General features: G+C 46.8%; 2 protein-coding genes and 1 long non-coding RNA gene across 9 annotated transcripts; 2 read left to right on the top strand and 1 right to left on the bottom strand.

Annotated features, from left to right (window-relative positions):
• Positions 1-1948: 1948 nt before the first annotated feature.
• On the top strand, positions 1949-4089 carry LOC144614589 (zinc finger and SCAN domain-containing protein 4-like). Of its 2 annotated transcripts, none has more exons than XM_078438684.2 (3): positions 1949-2446; positions 3051-3132; positions 3224-4089. In XM_078438684.2, exons 1-3 carry the CDS (start codon positions 2054-2056, stop codon positions 3964-3966), a joined length of 1218 nt encoding a protein of 405 aa, XP_078294810.2. In that variant the 5' UTR covers positions 1949-2053; the 3' UTR covers positions 3967-4089. The 2 variants fall into 2 exon arrangements, with proteins under 2 accessions (XP_078294810.2, XP_078294809.2); XM_078438683.2 differs by having other exon boundaries at positions 2967-3132.
• An 8903-nt stretch (positions 4090-12992) lies between these two features.
• On the bottom strand, positions 12993-13555 carry LOC132676309 (uncharacterized). The gene is made up of 2 exons (XR_009609004.3): positions 13486-13555; positions 12993-13190 (listed from the first exon to the last, which is right to left on the bottom strand). It is a non-coding gene; the product is annotated as an uncharacterized LOC132676309 (long non-coding RNA).
• LOC144614587 (uncharacterized) lies at positions 13430-20295 on the top strand. Of its 6 annotated transcripts, none has more exons than XM_078438670.2 (3): positions 13430-13699; positions 16624-16750; positions 18073-20295. In XM_078438670.2, exons 1-3 carry the CDS (start codon positions 13667-13669, stop codon positions 19458-19460), a joined length of 1548 nt encoding a protein of 515 aa, XP_078294796.1. In that variant the 5' UTR covers positions 13430-13666; the 3' UTR covers positions 19461-20295. The 6 variants fall into 6 exon arrangements, 5 of the variants coding, with proteins under 5 accessions (XP_078294796.1, XP_078294797.1, XP_078294798.1 ...); XM_078438671.2 differs by having other exon boundaries at positions 13431-13699; positions 16629-16750; XM_078438672.2 differs by having other exon boundaries at positions 13461-13539.
• Positions 20296-27040: the final 6745 nt, after the last annotated feature.

The following is a 27040-nucleotide window of genomic DNA, read 5'->3' as shown; positions in this document are numbered from 1 at the left end:
ATCTATCCTCTTTAATGTTGGACATTTAGATTGTTTACAACATGGGAATATTGTGAATTATGATGACATAAACACTCTCATTTATGTCTTTGATGCACACGAGTAGATTTTGCTGTTGAATATATGCCCTGGAGTAATACTGGTGAGCTATATCATGGAGAATACATAAATGCACATTTTGTAGATACCAGTCAAAACATGTCCACAGTGAGTACTCACCAGTAGAGATGGAGACTTCTAGGCATTCCTGTCCATGCTGACAGAATGATTTTTCTCATTCTGGCAGATATTTCTTAGAGTGTTATTGTAGTTTTTTTTTTTTTTTAAGTTTATTTGTTTTTGAGAGACAGCATGTGTGTGAGGTGGGGAGGGGCAGAGGGAGAGGAAGAGAGAGAATCCCAAGCTTTCCTGCTGAGTTCTTACTGTATTGTATTAAAAATATTTTTTTACTACAGGTTCTTAAATATATTCTTCCAGGTGGTCTTCTAGAAGCTTTATTTTACATTTCAGAGATTTAAAAAACTCATCTAGAACTAATTTTTGTAAATGGGGTAGGACGGGGGTCAGGATTAATTTTCCCCTTTCTGAATATTCAGTTGACCTAACACCATTTATTGAAGAAAAAAAAGGCTTTCCTCTCTGCACATGCATTTCAGTGTCGTGTTGTATAGAAAGCAAGTGACAGTATAGATATCGATCATATCAGGATAACATGCTGTTCTGTTTCCTTATCTATCTTTGTGCCATGATCATGGTCTTAATGAATATAATCTCATAATCAGTTTTGTTTTGTGGTTATGTAGATCCTGAAATATTATTCTTCTTCAGAATTGTCTGGGCTATTTTTAGCCTGTTTATGTCTAATTTTAGAATCAGCTGTCAATTTTCTCACACATACACACAAACACAAGCCACTTGCTGGATTTCCAATGGTATAGCATTGAGTTCACAGAGAAACTTGGGGATCATTGATGTTTCCCAACTGGAATTGGGTCTTGCCATCCGTGAACATAGTTGTCCTTTATGCCTATTATATTTATTGATATTGTGTATTTCTGTAGAGGACTTGTACATTTTCACTGGAGTTTTTCTTAGATATTTCATGTTTAATGGTAATATATATCATTGAGGTTTTTTTTTTTGTTTTAAGCTGCTTGTGTTATTATACAATCCAATCGATTTTGGTAAATTGGTCTTGTATCAGACATTTTGCAAAAATTCATTTTGCAAAAATTGTCTAAGATTTGTAGAATATTTGATCCTTTGTTGGAAACAAAATCAGGAAATGTATAAATAATGATATTTGATACATTTTCTTGCCTTTTTTACCGGTAAAAGAGTATTCCAATGTTGCATAGAGTTGAAAGTGGCCCTCCACCTCTCAATTTCAAGGAAAAAACTTTTAAGGATAATTTTTGCTGTGTTTTGTAGAACTTTATGATATCAGGGATGTTCTCTTCCTTCCTAGCTTACTAAATGTATTTTTTGGTAATGAGCACTGACTTTTATGAGGCACTTTTAAAGTACCCAAGAAGATGATTATATTGTATTTTCCTAAATTCTCTTCATGTGGTAAGTTACATCAATATTTTTTTAGTTTAACCCAACTTTTCGTTTAGAAAGTTAACCCCACTTGTTTTGTGATCTATTATTCTCTTTATATGTCACTGAATTTGATTTACAAACTTTGTTTTCCGTGAGATATCCTGATCTGTAGTGTAGTTTTCTTTAATGCACTTGTAAAATTTTGTTATCAGGGAGCTGCTGAACTTATTAACTAAAAGGGAAGTGTTCTCACTTTTTTATGCTCTGGGAGAGTCTGTGTAGGATTAGACTTCTTTCTCTCTTAAATGTCTAGTAAAATTCATCCATAAACTCCTCTGAAACTGAATTTTTTTTTAATTATGGCGGTGCTGAAATTAATTATATACCTCTTCTATTTCTAGCTGGCACTCTTCGAGTATCTACCAGTTGGTGAAACTGATCTTCAGATAAACAAGTCAGTACGAATTGAATATCCAAAGTTGAATCTCTCTGAGAATTCTTGTTAAGAATGGCTTTAGATCTCAGAATTTCATGTCAGGGAGAACCATCTAGGAATGTCCCTGGGTCAGAAAACCTAGAGCATAAGCCCAGCCAAGGACCAGCCATTCAGGGGGAAGAGATCTATGAGTTCCCCAGCACTCAGCTCAGTTTATTTCAAAACAGTAATAACTCATGCGCAAGGGAGGAGCTGCAAAATCTCTACAACTTATTTCACTCATGGCTGCAGCCAGAAAAACACAGCAAGGATGAAATTATTTCTCGTTTGGTCCTGGAACAGTTTATGATCAATGGCCACTGCAGTGACAGGTCCGTGTTGAAAGAGAAATGGAATACAAGTGGCAGAAACATGGAGAAATTCATGGAAAATCTAACTGACGATGGCATGAAACCACCTGGATTAGTGAGTAAAGGGTTTTGACTCCTGGGGTGAGGGGCAGAGGTGTGTAAGGATTAAGTACAACCTGTTGGAGTTGCCTGGAAGTAGAGACAGGAGAGTCATTGTAGACCCACTTACTAGTTCTCACCAAAGAGACGCTTTACCATTGCTAAGAAAGCAAAAGTGAAAGCAGATGTTTTATAGGCATCTAGTCAGGAGGACATATAAGAGCCACTGTCTAAATTGATTAGAGCCAGTGAGATGGTAGGAAGGCTCACTAAGAAGTTGACGATAGAGCAGAAACCTCAAGAATGGGGAAAAGTACCTTAACACAAGCTTGCTCTCCCCTCAGAAAGCCTTAGTATTAGGCTTGTCTCATTGGGAAAGGCACAGTAGCAAGAAATTACCATGAAATTTAAGGCCGGCAGAGATAAGAGCAGAGCAGTGGGTGTGGCAGCACACAGTAGAGGGATCCTGGGAAACTTGATGAGTGCAGGTCTTCCATGAGATCTATTTCCCCACAGTAATCAGGCTTTGTTTATAGGTCCACGTCCACATGCAGGGACAGGAAGCCCTCTTTTCTGAGAATATGCCCTTAAGAGAAGTCATTGTTCATTTCACCAAACAGTTGTCAGCAGGAACCCCAACAGGAGAGAACATGGGGACACGGTCCTGTACTCCCCAGGATACTTCCCTGACAATGGGACGAGGTGAGTGGGGCAGGCCAAGGTACCGGAGGGATATTCTATGTGGACTTCCTCCTGGCTACAACTTCACTGAGTCACATTTTTCCCCTCACAGGAGATGAAAATAAAGAAAATGGTGGCAACATTGACCAAGTAAATGACGGTATTACTAGTCAAGGCAATGAAATCCCTTCCCTGCTCATTATCCAGGAAGAGGGCTGTCCTAGGCCTGAAGACGACAGTGTTTCTTTGAAGAATCCAGTCAGCTCTGGAAGAACAGGTCTAGCTATCTCCGGGTCCCAGGAGGGGTGCCCAAAAGGACCCCCTTATCAAGATATCCTTATGGAGGTGGGACCAGGGTTTCTCTCTCAGCCAGTCAAGGTCACCCCTGAGCCTGTTCCTACCCACCAGAATGAGGGAATCTCCACATGTGAGGGACTCCAAGAAAGATCCCATGAAGCCCCCAAACCATATAGATGTGAAAAGTGTCCCAAGATCTTTAGGTATTTCTCTCAGCTAAAAGCCCATCAGAGAAGACACAATAATGAGAGGACATTTATTTGTGCTGAGTGTAACAAAGGCTTCTTCCAAGCATCAGACCTACACGTGCACCAGATGACTCACGCAAGAGAGAAGCCTTTCACGTGCAGCACGTGTGAAAAGTCCTTCAGCCACAAAACCAACCTCCAGGCTCATGAGAGAATCCACACGGGAGAGAAGCCCTACGCGTGTTCCCTTTGCCGGAGAAGCTACCGCCAGTCATCTACCTACCACCGCCACCTGAGGACTCACCAGAAAATGGCCTTCAAAAGTGCTCCTTCCACACCAGAAGCTTCCTCAGCTGCAGCCCCAATGTAATGTACACAAATGTATATGCAAGTATGTATATTTCCATCGTACTTCTCTGTTTGGAAGATAATTCCTAATTTCCTGATCGTATTCTCCATTTCCTGTCTTACTCCATTAAAATATAACTTTAAGGAGGTCAGGGAATTTGTTTGTTCACTGAAGTATTTCTGGTACCTAGAAAAATGGCTGCCACATTTCAAATGACCAATAAGTAATCTGTTGAATTAATTAATAAAGGTGTAATGTTGGTGTTTATTCCTTAAAATCCAGGAACGTCCAGCCCTATGACACAAACGGCAGTTCCCAGAGGTCATGTGAGGCTTTCCTTCTGCTCCCCTGTCCTCTGTCCACACCCTTCACCTTCAGTGGGCCGCACGTACCTAAAAAGGTGGAGAGCAGAGGCAGAAACTCAGAAATCGAACTGAGGCTTTGAAAGGGAAACTTTATGTTCAAATGATAGATTCCTTTAATTCACTGGGAACATTAACAGCTAAGCTGACCTGATATGATTGGTGATGGAAGGTTGCCGAATGCTCTTTTATTGACAAATCATTACCAAAAAAGTCAACTACTTTACATTCCTTTCTTCCAGAGATGGAAGGTATGGGGGGGATGGGGAGTCTGTTTGCGGAACTAGTTTGAAAGGGCAGTTTGGGGAGAAGAAAAGATTCCGGGCACAGCTGAGGCAAAAGCACATTTACTGGTTATTTGAAATACACTCGTGAGCCGGTTTCGACCAGGTATTGGGGCTCCATCGCACTGAGAAACCAGAAGGTACATGTAGAAAGGGCTTGAATCATGGAAGGGGGTACTCTGTGGGGTAAACTGTGACATTTCTCTCGGTGCATCTATAGCACAGAAAGCTACGCGGCCACAGATAGTGGTCCGCTGTGTGGGAAGCCCATTCACCCATCCTCTTTCCCGGGCTGTCTCCATGGGTTTGCTATTGTCAATATTCTTGCACATACCTCTTGGTGCAAGGGAAAGCTTTTGTTCGGGAAGACCTCTGTGAGGCGGGTTATGAAATAATACAAAATGTATGTGCTGGGGGGTGCCTGGGTTACGTGGCCAACTCTTGATTTCAGCTCATGGTCTCACAGTTCGTAAAATCAAGCCCACTGTCAGGTTCTGTGCTGACAGCGTGGGGCCTGCTCGGGATTCTCTCTCTTTTCCCTTCCCTCTCTGCCCCTCTCCCACTCGGGCGTACATGTTCTCTCTCTCTCTCTCAAAATAAATAAACATTAAAAAAAGAAGAACCTATGTTTAAAAAAAAGAATATTGAAAATATATATGTTTGTCTCTGCCCCCCAGTTCCTGGCACAGAGCTCCTAAAACCCTTGTTATTTATTTTTTGTCTTTAATTTTTAAAATGTTTCCATTTATTTTTGAGAGAGAGAACGTGCACATGAGAAGGGGGGAGGGGAAGAGAGAGGGGGGCAGAGGGTCTGAAGCAGGGTCTACACTGACAGCAGAGAGGCCAATGAGGGGTTCGAACTCATGAACCATGAGATCGTGACCTGAGCCCAAGTTGGATGCTTAACCGACCGAGTCACCCAGGTGCCCCATCCTTGTAATTTCTTAAGTGATGACACCACTAGAAGCACCTTTTGTTCTCATATTTGGTCTTTGACCCTGGTTCCTGATACAGAACCCCTAAATCCTGTGGAATTTCCTTGGTGATAGGAGTGTCTTTCAGTGATGCAACTCCTGAGTAGCTTCAGGATGGGGCGTGGTCACCAAAAGACCAAGCCATGTGTAGAAGCTTGGAACTTTCTACCCCATCCTCCAGACGTGGAGAGGGGCTAGAGATTGAGTTAATGATCAATCGTGCCACACAAAGTTTGGGGAACTTGGTGAACAGCCACGTGCCAGGAAGCTGGTGCACCCCCAAGTCCATGGGGACGGGACCTCCTGTGCTGGGGACCCTTCTAGATCTCGCCACAGCCTGGCAGCTTACAGATGCACCAGTACTCACAGAGACTCAAGAGACAGGCATGTCCTAGGGACGCCCAAACAACATACAGGACTGCACGGTCCCCCAGGACCGAGTGTGATGAGGGGGATGGGTGTGAAGAGAGTCTGGCTTCGAGAAAACAACCCATCCCATCTCTGCGGATGTGACGATGCACTGGTGGAAGAACAGAAAGTTGGGTGCACACCTTGGTACAGCCCGAAGTCCCACACAGGCGTGAAGACTCACAGGTGGTCAGGGAGAAACCAGCTGGGGCCTAGAAGTCTTTACACAGAAATGCTTGCCCCCAGGGCCGAGAAGCCTCACTCCAGCTGGGACAGGAAGGTGGGAGAGTTGCGGGCTTTACAGGAGGGGTGGGAACTTTCTAGCGGGTCAGCAGTCATCGTTTGGACTATTTGCAATTTACTAACAATGGTGAGGAGGAGCTATCAGGGCTAAGGTCTCCAGCAAGAGCTACGGGCAGGGAGGTATGAAGGCGGCTCTCAGTCCTTCAAGGCCTCACAACCTCCACAATACTGACAATGATAACCGGGTGACAGCTCATATGGGGGCACAGAGTGGAAGTGTCACCCAGAAGCCATATTTAGGCTTTCTCCCTCCGAGGGGAGAAATCGTTACTGATGGTGGTGAGGGGGCAAGATGGCCCGCGGGGACACCGATGACCTGGAAAGCCTCAGGTGGAAAGCGTCTCGAGCAGGCTCTGCTCCGCCAGCACAGGGCCTGACCAGGGCTGGAACTCGCAACACGTGACATCACGACCTGAGCTGAAATCAAGGGTGTAATGCTTAACCGACGGAGCTGCCCAGGAACCCTCTCTGTGCTTTTAATTGTGGGTCCAGCTTTGTTTCTACCATTGCTGTGTCCAAGGACCCCAGTCTGGCAACATCATAATGTGCTCTCGGAATCAAATGAACTTCCATAATTTCCATACCACATCTGCCGATTTCTCTCTTTATTTCAATTCATTCTATGATTTCATTTCCAACTTGGTCCTCCAATTTCCCTTTCCCCTTCCTTTATTTTGCTTCACTCTTCTAGTCTATTACATATCTCATTCCACTCATGATTTCTTCAATGTCTCATTTCAACCTTAAGTGGGTTTATAAAATGTTAGACAAATTCATTCGTGTATAGCTTTGAGGTTTTGATCTGTTACATAACAAAATTCAACTGAGTAAGTTTTAAAGATGTTACTGGCTTTATTCAATGATTCATGAGTCAGGCAGGATCCCATCCAGTAAACAGAAAGGAGCTCCAAGGAGCTGTACAAACTGGAAGACTTTTATAGGCAGAAGGGATAGGACAAGGAAGTTACTAACAAAAAGTAGATTGTTTCAGGCAAGGTGACCTTCCTTTGGGGGACAGTAGAGCTCTATCAGGCAGATTACCTCACTAGTGCCGACCAGGTAATTCCAGATTGACCATCTTAAGATTCCACACCTGGGAGAGGTTGAAGCCAAAATTGAGTTAGGTATTAAGTGTTAGTTTGATGACACGGGCTTAGGACAAGTGACTCTATTTGGGGCTCCTTGTCTCTTTTCTTAACAGTTCCCTCTGGTATACTCACCCACCCCTCCCTTCAACCTTCCAACCCAAGGGAATGGACACTTCTAAATTCGTAAGGATCCACAAGACACATTTCACCCTCAGTTATAAATTTATAAATATTTGTAAATATTCAGTAAAATTGGGGCTCCTGGCTGGCTCAGTCAGTTAAGACTACAACTCTTGATCTCGGCTCAGGTCATGATCTCACAGTTCTCAGGATGGAGCCCTGAGTGGGGCTCTGCACTGAAAGCACAGAGCCTGCTTGAGATTCTCTCCCTCTCTCTCTCTGCCCCTCCCCTGCTTGCTCTCTCTCTCTCTCCTTCTCTCAAAATAAAGAAATAAACTTTAAAAAACATCAACTCTTTAAAAAAAATATTCAGTGAAATATCCATTGATTTGCCTTTATCTAACCTGTTTGCTGGATTGATTATTGGTTCCATTTGTTTTAAAAATCTTACTAGTCAATATGCACGGTATATGGAAGGTCATTGCTAGTGGGATATGTTCTGCCATATTTACAATTCTGTTCCCATGGTTACTTATCAAAAGACACAGTCTCTTTATTTTGGTTATTTATTACATATAATATACTGAAAATAATTGAAATATAAGTTCAAGAAACCCCTAGTGCTTTGTTTCAATTATTTCTAAATTTAATATCCTGGAAAAACATGTTTAAAATGTTACCGAATCTGGGGTGCCTGGGTGGCTCAGTCGGTTGAGTGTCCAACGTCGGCTCAGGTCATGATCTCGCGGTCCGTGAGTTCGAACCCCGCGTCAGGCTCTGTGCTGACAGCTCAGAGCCTGGAGCCTGTTTCAGATTCTGTGTCTCCCTCTTTCTCTGACCCTCCCCCGTTCATGCTCTGTCTCTCTCTGTCTCAAAAATAAATAAACGTTAAAAAAAAATTTTAAAAAAAGGAAAAAAAATAAAACATACAATGTTATTTTAACTCTAGTTAGCATTTCTTAGACATTTTTCATGTGTTTATCATTATTTTTCCTCTAAGCATTACCATTCACAGGGCACACCTGGATGGCTTGGTCGGTTTGATGAGGGACCATAAGGCAAGCTGAAGGCCAAGTGCAAGCTAGCACAACCCCACCCCCACTCGCAGGTGGGATATGTGTGACATTCCTCAGGCCCTCCTGGCTGCCCAAGAAGAAAGGAAAGAACACAAAACAAACACTTAAACCGATAGAGTCTTCATCAGTTTACAAATCTCTCATCAATGGCCTAATCTCTAGGAACTCCCTACTGTCTTAATGATAATGCTTTGCTAGAGGGGAAAACAATCTTAGCTTGACAATAGCTGGGCTTCCCCCAATCTGTAAATCCTCTTTATCATATGGAAATACCTTTAAGAAACTCCCTCTTGGCTTTACCTCCCCCAACTCCACAGTATATAAGCACTCTGCACAGTCCCAGTGCAGCTCTTCTGGCCCACGGGTCCTGTCCCCGTGTTTTAATAAAATCACCTTTTTGCACCAAGGACGTTTTCAAGAATTCTTTCTTGGCCATCGGCTCTGAGCCCCACCATCACCCCCAAACCCCATCAGGTTGAGCCTCTGACTTTTTTTTTTAAGTTTGTTTCTTTATTGGGGGGGGGGGGGGAGGAAGGGACAGAGAGAGAGAGAGAGAGAATCCCAATCAGGCTCCACTCAGTGCACAGCCTGATACTGGGCTCAATCCCACAACTTTAAGATCACCACCTGAGCTACTATCAAGAGTCAGACACTTAACTGACTGAGCCACCCAGGCACCCCAAGCCTCTGACTCTTGATTTCAGCTCAGGTCATTCGTTATTCCTAGGATTGTGGGATCCAGCCCTGAGTTGGGCTCTATGCTGGGCGTGGAGACTGCTTAAGATTCTCTCTCTTCCTCTACCCCTCTCCCCTGCTCACACTCTTGCTCACTCTCTCTCTCTCAAAAAAAAAAAAAAGAAAAGAAAAAAGATTTACCATCCACATACATTGCCAGTCTTATTTGGTGTTTTACCAATGTGATTAGTTACAGCTCTGAGATAACACAGTCTGTTATGACCTCTCACACATACATTTTATTTATTTATTTTGACAGAGAGTGAGAGAGAGAGAGACCGAGAGAGAGAGAGAGAGAGAGAGAGAAAGAGAGAGAGAGCATGAGCAGGGCAGGGGCAGAGAGAGAGGGAGAGAGAATCCCAAGCAGGTTCCACACTGTCAGCGCAAGGAACCCAACAAGTGGCTCTATCTCACAAGCAGTGAGATAATGACCTTGGCAGAAATCAAGAGTGGGATGTGTAATGACTGAGCTACCCAGGTGATCTCACACATAATTTTTTTTACATTTTTATTTTTAATTTGTTTTTGTTATGTTTTGTTATATTCCACTTTTAAGCATATTTTTACTTTTATGGATTTGAATATGCCAATTATTATTATGTCTTCCTATTCACACTTAGAAAAATTTTAATGTTTATTTTTGAGAGAGAGAGAAAGACTATGAGCAGGGAGGGGCAGAGAGAGAGGGAGACACAGAATCCGAAGCAGGCTCCAGGCTGGGCTGTCAGCACAGAGCCCAACTCAGGCCCAAACTCATGAGCCTTGAGATCATGACCTGAGCCAAAGTTGGAAGCTTAACTGACTGAGTCACCCAGGTGCCCCTATTCCTATTCACACTTACTGATGATTTGTCCAGTTCAAGATTATAAAAACCTACTATAATACATTTATATTGGAGATTTGTTTTTCCTCACATTTGAATCATTATTTACTAGTTCTAAGAGCTAAAAATGTTTCTACTTTATATTAAGCTCTAAGATGGGAGCTGAAATTTTCCTTTAATGTTTTCAGTGAGATCTCCAAATATTGTCATACTCTTATGAAAAAAAATTTTCCCCAACTAATTAATAACTGATATCAGTTCCTGATGTGATATCTGATATCTGATATCAATTCCTAGTGCCCCTCCATTTCTTTTTAAAACTTTTTTTTAAGTTATTTATTTATTTAGTTGAGAGAGAGAGAGAGAGAGCGAGCAGTGGGAGACTAAGGAGGGGCACAGAAGATCTGAAGCAGGTTCTGTGCTGACAGCACTGAGACTGTTACAGGGCTGGAACCCAGGAACCATGAGATCATGACCTGAGATGAAGCCAAATGCTTAACCGACTGAGCCACCCAGATGCCCCCCTCTATTTCTTAATTGTATTGAAATTTAACCCATGGTCTAATAGGTATATAAAAGGGAATATATATTTTTCTAAAGTTCTGATAGTTCCTCCAAACCTCCTCTATACTCAGTCTCAACATCTCAGCCAAGAGCAAATCCATCCTTCTGGCTGCTTGGGACAAAATTTTTGAGTCATCCCATCTCCTGTTGTATTGTGACCCAATGAGGATGCTCTTTGAGAGTGAGCTGGAAAGGAGAGTGAGGAAGAAGAAACCAGTCTCTATCCTTTTGTAGGACCTGGGTTGGATTCTGCTCAGGCTGTGCCACCTGTTCTGGTTGGCCCCTCTGACCACTAGTTCCTGTGGCTGCAGTGGCACTGATACATCAGGGCAGGCAAGTGGAGGGTTTCCAGGGCCATCTTCCACTAGACCCCCAACCCTACCGTCATGTATTTAATGTCCTAATATAGAGGAGGGTTTTTCCTGGAAACTTCATCTTCCTCTAACCATTATGTTAAGTCTGAGGGCCCTGGAGGGTCTCTCCCAACCTAAAGTCCTGAATCCAGGCCAGAGATCATATGCTAAGTTCCCAGTGAGGAGTCCAATGGGACACAGTGTGGAAGTATGAAGTGCAGTTTCTCCCAATCCCACTGTCCCTGTGTCATCTGCATGGAGGGAACCGCAGAGAAGCGCACAGCTGCAGAGATCAGAGACCTCAGTGTGCAATCCACCTGAGCCCTTCACCAGGGCTGTGACCTGAAGCAGGTCCCCTCACTGCCCTTGCTGTCTATTTTATTGGGAATGCTAGCAATCTCCCTCCCTGGGTGTCATATTGTAAACTAGGAGAGTTCTCGGGCCCTAAAACCTCATGCACCAGCTGGTGCCGGGCTCTTGACTTCCTGGCAAGAAAGAATTCAAGGGTGAGTCAGAGTAAACAACAGAAAAAGTTTTATTGCAAGGTGAAAAGTACCACCTCAAGGACGAGGGAGAGCATGTGCAGTCAGGAGGACCGGAGTCCCGCCGGGTGTATATGGGGCTCTGATTCTGAAAGGTGGTTATAATTTGGGCACTAAATATTCAAGTGAGGTTCTGGGAATATGCGTGGATTTCCAAAAACTCTACGTATCATTGCACGTACTCTAAGGTAACAATTATGCGCAGGCACAGCCTGATTTCAATGTGACTAGGTCTTTGTACACAGGCGAGCCAGGGCTGGTGCGGCAACTTCACTTAGTCAAAAGCAGTTGGATTTGAAATTGCACCAAACCAGTACATGACAATCCATTTCTCTGGTTAAGGCAATTAGTTAATTTTGGAAAGTGCATCCATTAAACTGTTTGGCCATGATAATTGCAGAAATGAGGTGTCCTTTTGGATGTAAATACCCAAGAGGCCCTGTGTTTTCTCTCATTGTGGCGCTAATCACTGTCAAGATTTGAATGTTTTATTCATTTGTTGTCCACATGGCCCCTCCTGAACTTTATTCCAGATTCACTGCATTATCCCCTCCTCTTAGAGCCCTTTCTGGGTTGCCCAATCTAAAGTTGCCCCAAATCCTAGTGTCTTCCCTCTGCTTTTTGTTTTCAGGGTCCCTAGGGCTCTTTGACATTCTCTTCACCATTTATGTAGTTCTTTTGTGGAGCTCTGACTCCGCCAGTGGAACTAGAGGTCCTCTTCCCATCACTCCACAAAATCACTCAACATGGAATTATTTTGAACTAAGGCAATTAAGAAGCAGCAAAAACGAGAGGGGGGCCTGGATGGCTCACTTGGGCTTCTGACTCTTGATTTCAGCTCTGGTCATGATCTCGTGGTTCATGAGATTGAGCCCTGAGCCCCCTGTGGGGATCTGCGCTGACATCGAGTGCAGTGCAACTGGAGGAGAGCCACGGGTATCTGAACTCTGATTTAACTGTTGGTAATAAGGTTGAAGCAAGGAACATGGAGGGAGGCCTTCATAATAGGACTCAAGGCTGCCTCTGTCAGTGGGGACCATAATAGTCTGTGATCCTCTTTCAAACTGCCAAGCATTTTCTGGGCCACATATGCTGAGTAACAAGTAGAGAGGCCAAGAAGATGACTATGGTAATGGGTAGGATGGGGCTGTAGTGTGGCAGCACAGTTGTGAGACATGTGGCAAAAAGAGTGATGTGCACATGGAGAGGGAGTGTGGAACGCATGACCCCAGGGCCTTCATAAGAGTAAGACTGAGCCATGTATGGTACTGTCTCGTAAAAGTGATCTGAGCAACTTCATGGTCATGGGTTGTTGTGGCCATGCATGGCAGGTCAAGAGCTTAGGGGCTGTCTGCTCACGTGCCTATTGTTCAGGGGTAATACAACGAACAATGGGACCATTATGAGACAGTGAATTGAAATAGGATAATGTTTATTAGCTTCCACTGGTCATGCACACATCTTTCACCTGAAAGACTCCATGGAACAACTTGTTTATTTTCCTTGTAGCCCTCGAAACATCAGCAACCATGTATTAGGCTCCGGGAGCAGGCTGAGCTTCCCTGGGTGTGAAAATTGTGTCCAGACACTTAGGTGATCAGCGGCAGAGAGCCCTATGCAGATATACGATTACATTCTCTCAAAGGAGAAGAGAAGCCGACCAGAATATGCCTTTTCCCTTAGCCCCTCCAAGCAGAGATGTTGGTGGCTCTTTCCCTAAGAGGCCCTTTGATCCGCGGCCTCGGAATTGTGGAGACTACTTTACCCAGAAAGCCCAGAGCCTAAGCGGCAGCGTCGCTCTCCAATGAGAGCTTCAATACAGGAGACTTCCCGTGTAGCCGGTTCGGCGGGGCGGGACTTCCGGCTGTCGCTGAGGGCGGCCATGTTGGCGCTCTTAGTTTAGCTCACCTGGTGACGGGTTCCGGAGTTCCGCTTCCACAGTGACATAACGGGACCAAGAAGGTGCGAGAGGAGGCGCCAACCCTGCTGAACCGCTAGGGGTTGGGGTCGCCACGTCTCCCGAGCTACCCCGACCCGAGAGGGACAGGGACCGCCCGCCCGGGTGACCACAGCCCACCCACAGAGTCCTATGGCGGTGGCCGCGCCCAGGGACCTGGCTGAGGTAACCGCGCGGCCCCAAGGGCCCTCCCCGCCTTCCCCCACCCAGACCCTCGAGGCCCGAACGCGGGGCGCCTGCTCGCATCCCTGCGGCCCAGGTCCGGTGTCCGGGCCGGGAAGGCGCTCGCGGGCGGGGGCCCCGGGTCTCAGCGCCGGCGTGACGGGGTGCGGGAGGGGGCTGCAGGGGAGGGACACGTGGTGAGGGGCGATGCAGAGCACTGAGGCACGGAGGCTGAACTGCCAGCCGAGTCGAGTCGTAGTCTTCAGGGCCGGCAAGAGTTCGGGGAGCCTCGATCCCTGGAACCCGCCGTGGCCTCCCGCGTCCAAGACTGGACACGCCCCCATTTCCCGGGGCTGCAGGGGCGTTTATGGAACCGACACGAACAGGTGGGTGGGGTCGCAGTCCTCATTGGCCCCGACCCCCACCCCCTTGTCCTGGATTGTTGTGTCCCCTGGACTCTTAGGTGCCATTCCGCAAGTTTGGGGTCTGGAGACCCTGGAGAAACCCCCGGCCCGTGCCAGGAGTTACATGAAGGTGTTTCGGTTTGTGGCACCCAGTGTGGGGACGGTTGTCCCAGGACCTGGTAGCGAGGTGTGCACACGCTGGAGTTAACACCCAGCCGGAACTATTCAGGAAACGAACGGTCCCTTTGTTTCGGTTGGGAACAAGGAGCAGGGGCACAGGAGTCAGGACCGGAACGACTGCCTGAGAAGTTGGGTGCCTCTTGTGGTGGGAATGGGAAGCCTGGATGTGAGCAGGGACGTGACATTACCAAGGGCCTCATGGGATCCACCCCGCTATAGCATGAAGTGTAGACTGCGAGTTCAGGGAGGAGGCTACTGTCATAGTCTCGGTGAGGGTTATTGGACCAGGGCCCTGGCTTACAGGTCGTTGGAGTCAGGATGTGTGTTTTAAGTGACAACTCTATTTTCTAATGTTTCACCCTGTCACGGGGTGAAACAAGGATTCAGGGATACTTCCAGGGTTTTGTTCACATGGACATGGGGATGAAGCTGTCAATGGAGATGAGGAAGTTGGTAGTTTGATGTGTGGGCAGGAGATGTTTTGGGAGCACTGAGTGGACGCATTAAGTAGGCAGCCAACACACAGCACCGGAAATCTGGGGGGCGGGGGGTTCAGAAGGGAGACCTCTAAAAATATCGTGGCTGCTGTGTGGGCCCAGGCGAGTGAGCTGGGGGTCACATCTGCAAGGAGCAGTCTTCTGGTTATGCAGGTAAAGCGATTATGGTGCCAGGAAGAAGGGGGGAGAAAGGGAGTTCGGGCTCGATACTTGGGTGATGGTGTGACTTGAGAGATGAGGGATGTAATGGCCATGAAGGGAGAGTGTGTGGGGACAGGATGCGCGGGCAGGTGGCCACGGTTTCTGGCAGAAGAGTAGACGCGAGAGGGATGCAGAGGCTGAGGAGTGACAAGAGCAAGAGGACGACAGTCAGGCCTGAGCCTGTGGAGCTTCTCCACTCTGCGAACTCTGCCAGGATGTGTGAGGACTTTGGTGCAGCTGTGGCGAGGGGGAGTGTTTGTTCATGCTGGAGGGTAAGGTCGCCTGTGACCTGCTGACCTGGTCACCTGTGACGGACACTAGGTCCTGCCGGTCTGAGGCAGGGTGGCCTGCCCAGAAGGATCTTGGGGCTGCCACCACTAGTGGAAACCACGGCAGGTCTAGAGTGGCGTTGATCCTGTTTGTCTCTACCGAGCACACTCTGGAAGCTGGTGCTCCCTGTGGTGTGAGGCCTAGAGCGAAGACCCCTGTGATGCCCTATCTCTGTGTGTGCTGAAAGGAGGAGGGACTCACTTGGCCTGAGTGGAAGTTCTCCTCCTCCCTCTTCTGCTGCCAGTGAGGTTTCCGGGCCACACAGCCTTCTCCTCGAAGGTGCGTGTGCTGCTTAGCCCTTCGTGTGGGTTTCAGTTCCCTGCCAGCCCGTGGAGTGACTCAGACGGGCCGATAACGTCCTCTGACAGTGCAGGAGACACCCCACCCTCTCTATCCAATGAAGCCTGCATCCTCTGGCTCCTGGTTGTTCGCTCTTTTTTCTTTTTTTAAATTTTTTTAACGTTTTTTATTTATTTTTGAGACAGGGAGGGAAAGAGCATGAACAGGGGAGGGTCAGAGAGAGGGAGACACAGAACCTGAAACAGGCTCCAGACTCTGAGCTGTCAGCACAGAGCCCGACACGGGGCTCGAACTCAGGGACCGCGAGATCATGACCTGAGCCGAAGTCGGCCGCTCACCTGACTGAGCCACCCAGGCGCCCCATGTTCACTCTTTCAGAACACAACAACCACGCTCTGGGCCCGTCTGGGTGCAGTGTCCTCCTCTCCCAGGCGGTGAATACCTGTGGGTAATAAAGTGCTGTCCGTCTCCTCTGTACGGGGTCGGGTGTCGTGTGTTTAGTCATCCCACTGCCCTAAGATGGGATGCCCGCCCTCACCAGTGGGGTGAAGTGGAAGTGATTACAATACAAGTCACATATGGGGAGCCGTAGACCTTTCTACAGCGTGGGACAGTGAGGCGGTGTTGACCATAGGCATGTGGTTGTGAGATCCAGTTTCCAGGATTGTGTGTAGTTAGGGAGGGAATGTGCCTGATGGCCTGGGGACCTGGTATTGAGACTTATGTGACCGTGGCCACCACAGAAGAATAGCTTGGTATGAGTGGGTGGATCCTCTGTGCCAGGTCCACAACTTGGATAGTACTTGTCCACGAGCCTCTTGTGTCGGCAGAACCCTGTGATCAGTGGGCCCATGAGTGGGGGAAGAGCGCCTTGGCTCCCAGCACTGGGGCCTGGTTTCTCCTCTGAGTTGGGAGAATGGGGGAGGATGGGCATGGATTAGGGGTGGGTGGGGGAAGGGATTGTGGATCTTGGGAAAGGGGCTTTTTGTGGTTTCATCTGTCCCCATCATGCCAGGGCAGGGTGACCTTTGAAGACGTGGCCGTGTACTTCTCCGGGGAGGAATGGGGTCTCCTGGACGAGGCTCAGAGATGTCTGTACCAGGATGTGATGCTGGAGACCTTGGCACATATAACCTCCTTGGGTAAGACCCTCAAACCCACCCCTGTGCCCTGGGCTAGTCTCTGCCCTCCCCATGTCCCCAGCAGCAGTCTGTCTTTACTTTGGGACCACGAGCACTGCTTCCATCCCCAGTTCCCTGGGTGGGTGCTGTAGTAGGTAAGGCTGGGGTCTGCGCACTGCCCTCCTTCCTGGAGTGGGACCGGCTTTCCTGCTGACGTGCAGGGAAGAGGGTGGAGTCTTGCGGTGGACCTAACGGACACCAGCTTCACTACCCTCTTCCTGCCTGGGTGACTTCGTCCACGTGCAAGGCATCTGCATGCTCCAGGTCAGCTGCCTTCTCTAGCTGACGCTTCGCCGTGCCTGCCTGTGCCCGCAATTGCTTTCTCCGCCAGAGTTACTGCTTCCACGGACCATGGGCTGTTCTCACGAGACCCCCTTCCAGAGTTGTCCGGGGACTCTTTAGTTCTCTTTCCCATAGGCTGTCATGCGCTGGGCTGTTCTAGGCTGCTGGTGGCCACTCATCTGTCCGCTCCTTCTCCTTAGTACCTGTATCACGAAGGTGCCATATCCTTGCTCGTGGTGGGAGTGGGGCTGGATCGGGGAGCCTGTGGTGGTTCACAGGAGGTCTGGTGACCCACCCACAGGATGGCTCAGAGGCAGCCAGGCCCTGCAGAGTGGCACCTGCAGGAAGACGACTTCAGTGTTGGGTTCAGATGCCCCCAAAGCCTATTCTCTTTGACTAGTACTTTGAAGCCAGTGGCCGTACTTCATATCTGTCCTTCCTTGCCCTTTTATGGCGCTTTGCCGAATGTCATCCCTGTTACTTGTCAGTTCTACTCTAACTTCCAGCCCGGGGTGAGCGTCACAGCTCTGGGCTCCATATGGCACCGGTTTTTCTCACCACTCCACCTGCAGCACTCTGCACAGTGGCCGCTGTGTATTCTGTCATGAGGTGTGGCCGTGTTCTTAAGCCGTCCCTCAACACCACCTGCCCTGTCACAGTCCTGTTTCCTTGAGCCTTGACACACCCTTCTGCACGGCATTGGTGTCATCACGATAAGTTCCTTTGGAAAGTTGTTTGCAGAGGACTGAATTGTAGACCTTTTGGCTCCTCTCTGTCCCGCCACATGCTTGGCCTTCATCTCAGAAGGCCTCTCTCATTCAGTGTTCTTTGTACCCCACTACTGCTGAGCAGCCCCATCCTCAACCTCAGCCGACTCTGTGGTCCCGCAGACAGGCCCGTGCATGGGTTCCCGGGTTTGTTGGCCACACATTTGTAGCTCGTGTACTAGCCTCCCTCCCGTCAAAGTCAGCCCGCGCTTCACCAGCATTTCCTGCTTTCAGGCTGCTGGCACGGAGCAGGGGACGAGGAGGCACCCGAGCAGAGCGTTTCTGTACAAGGAGTGTCACGGGGCAGGACTTCCAAGGCGGCTGTGTCCTCCCAGAAGGCCCCCCCTCGTGAGGTGTGTGTCCCGGACTTGAGGGAACTTTTACATTCGACCGAGCACCACGCGACACCTGGTGGACAGAAAGTGCACAAGATGGGGGCGTGTGACACACAGGTGTATTTCGACACAGACCTGGGGCACCAGCAGCAGCGCACTGGAGAGAAATGCTTCGGGAGCAACAGGGGCGGAGCCTCTTCTCGGAAGGACTACACATTCTGTGTGTCCGGGAAGCCCTTTTCCTGTGGCGAGGTTGTGAGGGACTTGTTGGCGAGCTCGAGATTCCTCCAGGATCGGGCCACACACACCAGGGAGAAGTCAGACAGGAGAGCTGAGTGCGGGGCGGCCTCTCACGGAAGGAGAACTCCGTGCACCTCGGGAGAGGGCGCCAAGGACCTCACTTGCAGACACACCCTTGTTCGTCACCAGAGACACCTCAGCAGAGACAGATGCTTCATGTGCAGCGAATGTGGGAAATCTTTTAGCAAAAGCTACAGCCTCAGTGACCACTGGAGAGTGCACACTGGGGAAAAGCCTTATGAGTGTGGGCAATGTGGGAAGTCCTTTAGGCAAAGCTCCAGCCTCATTCAACACCGGAGGGTTCACACTGGAGCAAGGCCTCACGAGTGTGACGAATGTGGGAAATTATTTAGCAACAAGTCCAACCTCATTAAACATCGGAGAATTCACACCGGAGAACGGCCGTACGAGTGCAGCGAGTGCGGGAAGTCCTTCAGCGAGAGCTCTGCGCTCCTTCAACACCGGAGTGTGCACACTGGAGAGAGGCCTTATGAGTGCAGCGAATGCGGGAAGTTCTTTACCTACCACTCCAGCCTCATAAAACACCAGAGAGTTCACTCAGGATCAAGGCCCTACGAGTGCAGCGAATGCGGAAAATCCTTTACTCAGAATTCCAGCCTCATCGAACACCGAAGAGTCCACAGCGGAGAAAGGCCTTATAAGTGCAGCGAATGTGAGAAATCCTTTAGCCAGAGCTCTGCGCTTCTTCAACATCGGAGAGTTCACACTGGAGAGAGGCCTTATGAGTGCAGCGAATGTGGGAAATTCTTTACTTACAGTTCCAGTCTCCTAAAACACCAGAGAGTACACACTGGATCGAGGCCTTACGAGTGCGCTGAATGTGGAAAATCCTTTACTCAGAACTCCAGCCTCATTAAACACAGGAGAGTTCACACTGGAGAAAGGCCTTATGAGTGCAGCGAATGTGGGAAGTCCTTTAGCCATAGCTCCAGCCTCATTAAGCACCGGAAAGTGCACACCGGGTAAGGGCTTGAGGAGTACGGTGAATTTGGGAAACGTTTACCCGTGTCTTCCATTTCCGTGACTGTTCAAATATTCACACCAGAAAAAAGGCTTTATGAGTTTTGAAGGTGGGAGATATTTACGTCCGTGTCCAAGCTCCTAAAACACCACAGTGTCCCTTCAGATGAAGGCCCGGGTTGTGGCCGATGGGAGAAGGGGCTGACTGAAGTCTAGCCTCGGTGCACTCCAGAGAACTCACACTGAAGAAGGGCCTTAGAAATGCCGTGACTGTGAGAAAGCCTTCAGCCAAAGGACTTAGCTCATCGGAGATGACAAATTTCAAATGGGAGACCTACCTGAAATGTGCAGGTATACAGCATTTAGGTGTTCAGTGTGACAGCGCTGGAGGAGAGCCTTTCGGAAGGTGCCATTTGCCTGGGTTGAACCTCATACATCTAAACATCCACAGAAACCCCAGGGATGTGGCAGCTGCAGTGCACTTTGTTAACCTGCCCAGGGCCATGCTCCAGTGTCAGGGCAGGTCCCAGATGACCATGAACAGCCCGAGTACTTGCTCCTTGCCCAGTGTCAGGGCAGGTCCCAGATGACCATGAACAGCCCCAGTATTGCTCCTTCCCCACTTTTCCTCTCTGAGGAGGTAGGGCATGGATCTCACCCAGTTTTGGCCTAGAGGACTGTTGGTGCATTGAAAAGGTGGACTGCATGTCTCAGGGCTGTTATTGTCCTCGTGACTCTAGAGATGGAAATCCCAGCCTCCCAAGTCACCAACCCAGCAGTCACCCTCCCATTGCTCTTGTTTGTACCATAATAAAGGTCTTACTGTTTAAGTCACTGTTAATCGTGGGGATTCCATTCACTGTGTGCGTGTAGGAAGTTAACTGTGTTTGTTAGCATGAGCATGTGAACAGATTCGTGTGCCTTAGAAGGGACAGTGTGACGGCAGAAGATAGCTCTCCAGTCAGAGTTTAGTTTGTATGGCTGCTTGAAGACTTTCAGGGAAGGCTGAAGGCTCTGTGATCCTAATTTATAGTTGGATGCCAGGATATTTTGTAGGGTCAGAGTTTCAATCCGAAGAGTGGCAGTTGTTGGCTGTTAGGACAACGTGCAGGGCTTCTAAGCAACATAAAGTTGTTGTCTTGTTCACGAGGGATATTGATGGTATAGTGAGTGCCCGGTGCTCTTGAAGGAAATCTATTCCCCAGGCCTGGCAGCACAGCCACAGGCCTTGATGTCCTGAATTCTGCAGGTAGCATCACTGGTTTTAAGACTATAAGGGCCATGGGCATGATCACTGTGACGCAAATTGGATTAAGAGAGAGTGCAGGAGACCAACAAACTGGAGTGATCCTCTCTGAAAAGGGCATCCACAGTATTTAGGCACTGTGACCTTGAAGGTTGAGCAGGTACAGAAAATCTCAGGACCTCCAGAAGGGTCTGTCTTGTGTAGCTGAGGGCCTGTCAGAAAAAATAATCTCAAGGTTTTGTGGATTCCTGTGTCCCCTCTGGGCTGTTCACCAAAGTCTGTTATAGATGACAGCAAAATGAGGACAGAGACAGGAGAGAGCTCTTAGTTCAACAGTGAGGCCTTTTTGACCCAGCCAGTGTCTTTGTTGAATGACACGGAAACACCTTCATTGCTCACCTAATTTTCCTGCCGCTGACACCTATGTCTTCTGATGAGGACACACATGGTGGAGTCAGTATGGTGGCCCAACTTGATATCTGAAGTGTAGGCAATCCAGACTTTTTTTTTCTTTTCTTTCCTCTGCTTATTTTATTTTTTTAATTTTATTTTTATTTTTAAAAACTTACATCCAAATTAGTTAGCACATAGTGCAACAATGATTTCAGGAGTAGATTCCTTAGTGCCCCTTACCCATCTAGCCCATCCCCCCTCCCACAACCTCTCCAGCAACCCTCAGTTTGTTCTCCATATTTAGGAGTCTCTTCTGTTTTGCCCCCTCCCTGTTTTTATATTATTTTTGTTTCCTTTCCCTTATGTTCATGTGTTTTGTCTCTAAAAGTTCTCATATGAGTGAACTCATATGATTTTTGTCTTTCTCTGACTAATTTCGCTAAGCATCATACCCTCCGGTTCCATCCATGTAGTTGCAAATGGCAAGACTTCATTCTTTTTGATCGCCGAGTAATAATCCATTGTATATAGACACCACATCTTCTTTATCCATTCATCCATCGATGGACATTGGGGCTCTTTCCATACTTTGGCTATTGTTGATAGTGATGCTATAAACCATGGGTGTATGTGCCCCTTCGAAACAGCACACCTGTATCCCGTGGATAAATGCCTAGTAGGGCAATTGCTGGGTCGTAGGGTAGTTCTATTTTTATTTTTTTGAGGAACCTCCATACTGTTTTCCAGAGTGGCTGCACCCGTTTGCATTCCCACCAGCAGTGCAAAAGAGATCCTCTCTCTCTGCATCCTCCCCAACATCTGTTGTTGCCTGAGTTGTTAATGTTAGCCATTCTGACAGGTGTAAGGTGGTATCTCATGGTGGTTTTGCTTTGTATTTCCCTGATGATGAGTGATGTTGAGCATTTTTTCATGTGTCGGTTGGCCATCTGGATGTCTTCCTTGGAGAAGTGTCTATTCATGTCTTTTGCCCATTTCTTCACTGGATTACTTGTTTTTTGGGTGTTGAGTTTGATAAGTTCTTTGTAGATTTTGGATACTAACCCTTTATCTGATATGTCATTTCCAAATATCTTCTCCCGTTCTGTCAGTTGCCTTTCAGTTTTGCTGACTGTTTCCTTCACTGTGCAGAAGCTTTTTATTTTCATGAGGTCCCAGTAGTTCATGGCAATCCAGGCTTTTAATGTGAACCTTATTTTTAAAGCTTCAGTAAGGTGCAAATGACATGCAGTTTCCATCATTAAATTATGCAGTTTGATGTTTTGACATTCATGTAATCCATGAAGCCATCGATCATGACCATAAACCTTCCCACACCCCCATATTTATTTGTGTTCCCTGATAATCCATCCTCGAGGCAGCCATTGACTTGTCATTATCATAGATGAGTTTGCATTTTCTAGAATTTGTATGATTGAAGTCTTAAAGTCTTTAGTCCATTTCCTTGGGTGCCCTCACGTGGCACTTATTTTGGAATTCATCAGTGGTGCCTGTACGAGCAGTTCATTTTTATATCGCTGAGAAGAGTGTCCTGTCGATACGACGCTATTTACTTATTTATTCCTGTTAATGGATATTTGTTTCCAGGTTCAGCTGCTGCAAGTAAAAATGCTGCAGAAATTGGATACAGTTCTTCATACTGACAGGGTCCTCTCTGTTGTGTTAATCCTGGAGTCAGAGTGCGGGTGAATGTAGGGCCTCTAAGGGACCCCAGATTGTCATCTAAAATGATTCTTCCTCTTGTATTCCCACTAGCAGTGGATGAGAGTTCCATTTCTCTGGTATCTCTGCTAGGAGTGGGTACGGTTAGTCTTTTTAAATGTGAACCCAGTTGGTACACGTGTAGCAGTATCTCACCGTGGTATAGGTGGGTTTCCCTCATGTTGCATGATGTTGAGCAAAGCTCTTGGAGTCAAAATACAAAATACGGGTGGAGGCTGGGCATGGAGTCAAGAAGCCTCATTTACACTGTAGCAAATTCGAATAGACAAAAGGCCGAGCTCTTTATCAAGTGAACAATAAAAGCTAACAAATGGTCAGTGGTACATATAGGTTAGAAGCCTTGCAGATTTACCTAATACTTGCCTAAGGCTAAATTTTCCATCCTCATTGGAACCAATCTGCATTAAATAAGGAGCACAACTGACAAACCCCAGCACTTAAAATGATATATCATACGTTCAAGTATTTTGATTGTGTGTAATAAAGTTTTTGGAGTCATACAAGAGCATTTCCATCTTAGAAACACATTCTGAAGGGATTAGGTGAGTAACGACATCACGTCTGGGATCAAATTTAAACTCCTAAGTGGATGGGGGTAGATGAGTGAAGAATGACCATAAAATGATAGCCTTCTCCGTTTGGGGAATATACTTGGAAATGCCATTATAATGGGTAGAATATGTCATGTTATGAGTAATATCATATGGTGAGGAGGATAAACTCAAAAGGACAGAAGGAAGCTTTTAATACCGTAAGCATGAAAAGGACAAAACATACGTTCTAGATATGAGCAGTTGAGGACAGTTATGCCTGAATTAAATTGTTTAAAAGATATTTAAAACGTAAAACTTTGTCTTTTTAAGTAGCCACTATTAATGTGTGTGTTATTCCATTTTATTTGATGTAGTAGACAAATCCTACAAAGATTGAGATAGCCCTTTGTAGCTTTAAAGTAGAAACAATTAGTATTACCACAGAAAGGGGAATGCAAAAAAGCCTTACAAAACACAAGGCCCACTTCCTTCCTTTGGAGATAATTAAATTAGGGCCCAAGAAGCGGAAGTGACTTGCAGGATGGGAAGTAAAATCCAGGGCTACTAACTCTCACTTCAATGTTTTGTTTCATGTTACTTGTTTTTGTTTTTGTTTTTAATTTAAAAACTTTAGGGACACCTGGGTGGCTCAGTCAGTTAACTGTCTGACTCTTGATTTCGGCTCCAGTCATGACCTCACTGTCGTGAGACTGAGCCTTGCGTCCGGCTCCGTGCTCGGGGTGGAGCCTGCTTAAGATTCTCTCCCTCTGTCCCTCTCCCCTGCTCACGTGCTCTTTCTCTTAAAATAAGTAAATGCAAACGCATACCTGTATTTTTGCTGGTGCCTGGCTGGCTCAGTTGGAAGAGCACGTGACTAGGTTTCAGGTTCCTGAATTTGAGCCTCACACTGAGTGTAGAGATTACTTAAAAACATGACTAACTTCAAAAAAAGCTTTAATTTATTTAGAGCGCTTCTAGGTTTATAGGAAAATTAGGAGCAGGGTAGGCATCTCCCGCATATCCCCTGCCCCCACACATGCAGTGCCTTTCCTCCTCCATTATCAAGGTCCCCCACCAGAGTGATACATTTGTTATCTTTGATTATCATTATCACCCAGAGTCCATGGTGCATATGAGGGTTCACTCTTGGTGTGTACATTAGAGTCCGAACAACTCATAATATATAACACAGTATCACGTAGAATATTTTCACTGCGCTAAAAATTCTCTGCTTCCATCTATCCATCCCTCTCTTGCTCACGCATTGCCCAGGAACCACTGATCCTTTTTTCTCTCAATAATTTTGCCCTTTTCAGAATGCCTTATAGCTGGAATCCTACAGTATGAATCCTCTTTAATTATTTTTAATGTTTTTTCAAATTTATTTTTGAGAGAGAGAGAGAGAGAGAGAGAGAGCACATGCGTGAACAGGGGAGGGGCAGAGAGAGAGAGACAGTGAGACACCGAATCTGAAGCAGGCTCCAGGCTCCGAGCTGTCAGCACAGAGCCTCACAGTGGGGCTTGAACCCACGAACTGTGAGATCATGACCTGAGCTGAAATCAGACTCTCAATCAACTCAGCCACCCAGGCGCCCCCCAGTATGAAGCCTCTTCAGATGTCTGTTTTCACTTACGCACTTAATATGCTCTTTAAGATCCCTCCATGTCTTTTCATGGCATGATAGTTCATTGCTTTTCAGAACTAGATAATATCCTTGTCTGCACATATCGATGTGATCCATTCACCCACTAAGGAGACATCTTGGTTGCTTCCAAGTTTTAGCAGTTTTGAATAAGATGCTAGGAACCATTACTGGCAGATATTTGAGTGGCCCTGTTTTCTTTCTTTTTTTTTTTAAATTTTCTTTAATGTTTATTTATTTTTGAGACAGAGAGAGACAGAGCATGAACGGGGGAGGGGCAGAGAGGGAGGGAGACACAGAATCCGAAGCAGCTCCAGGCTCTGAGCTGTCAGCACAGAGCCCCAGGCGGGGCCCGAACTCACAGACTGCGAGATCATGACCTGAGCCGAAGTCGGAAGCTCAACCGACTGAGCCACCCAGGCGCCCCGAGTGGTCCTGTTCTCAACTCCACTGGGTAAATACGAAGGAGCACAGTTGCCAGGTTGTATGGTAAGAGTAACTTTAGTTCTGAAAGAAACCGCCCAAGCGTCTTGCAAAGTGGCTGTGCTGTTGTCACCAGCAAGCAATGAGAGTTCACGCTGTCCCCCATCCTCACCGGCATGTGCTGTCTTCAGCATTCCCGTTCCTCACTCTAACAGGTGTGTGGTGGCATCCCGGTGAGGATTTTTGCATCTGTCTTCATGAGAGACTGGGTCTATAGTTTTCTTCGTTGTCACGGCTTTGTTTGGTTTGGGTACTGGGGCAATGCTAGCCTCTTAGGAGTTGGGGCTTATTCCCTCTGCTTCTCCCTCTGAAGAGATTGTAGAGAATTGGTACAATTTCTTCTTTAAATACTGAGGAGAGAGCATCAGTGAAGCCATTTTAGGGTGCTACGTTCTGTTTTGGAAAGCATTCCAAAAAGAGACTGGTTCAGTTTCAAGACTGAAGCCAATTTGGATTCAATTGAAATTCTTGGTTCAGTTTCTTCTGTCCTGTATCTCTTTGTTCTATTATTCCTGGAACTGGTAATTGACAGCTTCTGTGGTTGTCCTACAGCTGTGTCATCTGTTTCTCTTCCAAGCTTTTCTGTTTGTTTTTTCCCAGTTTTAGAGGTTTTTCTGGGATATCTTCAAATCAGATTCTTTGCTTAGCTACGTGTAGTCTACTGATAAGCCCACCAGAGCATTCTTCATTTTTTTGATCTCTAGTATTTGTTTTTTGGGGTGGTGGTGGGAGGGTTGTTTGTTTGGAATTTCCATCTCAGTTTACATAACCCGTCTGTTCTTGCATGCTGTCTAATTTATCCAGTACAGCCCTTAGCATCTTAATCACAATTGTTTTAAATTCCTAACCTCCTGGGGAGCCTGGGTGGCTCAGTCGGTTAAGTGTCCAACTTCGGCTCAGGTCATGATCTCGTGGTTTGTGAGTTTGGGTCCCTCGTCGGGCTCTGTGCTGACAGCTCAGAGCCTGGAGCCTGCTACGGATTCTGTGTGTCCCTCTCTCTCTGCCCCTCCCCTGCTCATGCTCTGTCTCTCTCTGTCTCAACAACAACAACAACAACAACAACATTATTCCTAGTCTCCCACTTCCACATCCCTGTCTAGTGTGAGCCTGGTTCGAAGGCTTGCTTGGTCTCTGCAGACTTTTACATTCATCACGCCTTGTGATATTGTCTTGAGGTCTATGTGTGAAGTACTCTGTGAATGGGACTGGTGTAGACAGGAACGGCGTTAGTGTGGGGAGAAGGAGACTGTTACGTCGTCTGTGATTAGGGGTCTGTTTGGTTTTGTCTTGTTTTATGACTGGAACAGTGTTATGATTTGTTTGGCACAGAAATTTCCTCTTTAACCTTTGAGTTCCTTATGAGTGGATCTTCACAGTTTCTGAGATTAAGAGGTTTTGTTTGTAGGTTAAAGATTTATTTTATTATTTAAAAAAAATTTTTAATGTTTATTTATTTTTGAGAAACAGAGACACAGCATGAGCATGGAACGAGCAGAGAGAGCGTAGAAGCAGTCTCCAGGCTCTGAGCTGTCAGCCCAGAGCCTGACG

This window comes from Panthera onca, chromosome E2 (assembly GCF_046562875.1).
Source record: "Panthera onca isolate mPanOnc1 chromosome E2, mPanOnc1 haplotype 2, whole genome shotgun sequence".
Classification (NCBI taxonomy): Eukaryota; Metazoa; Chordata; class Mammalia; order Carnivora; family Felidae; genus Panthera; species Panthera onca.
Note: the sequence above shows the minus strand (reverse complement) of the source record. Positions and strands in the feature narration are given on the sequence as shown.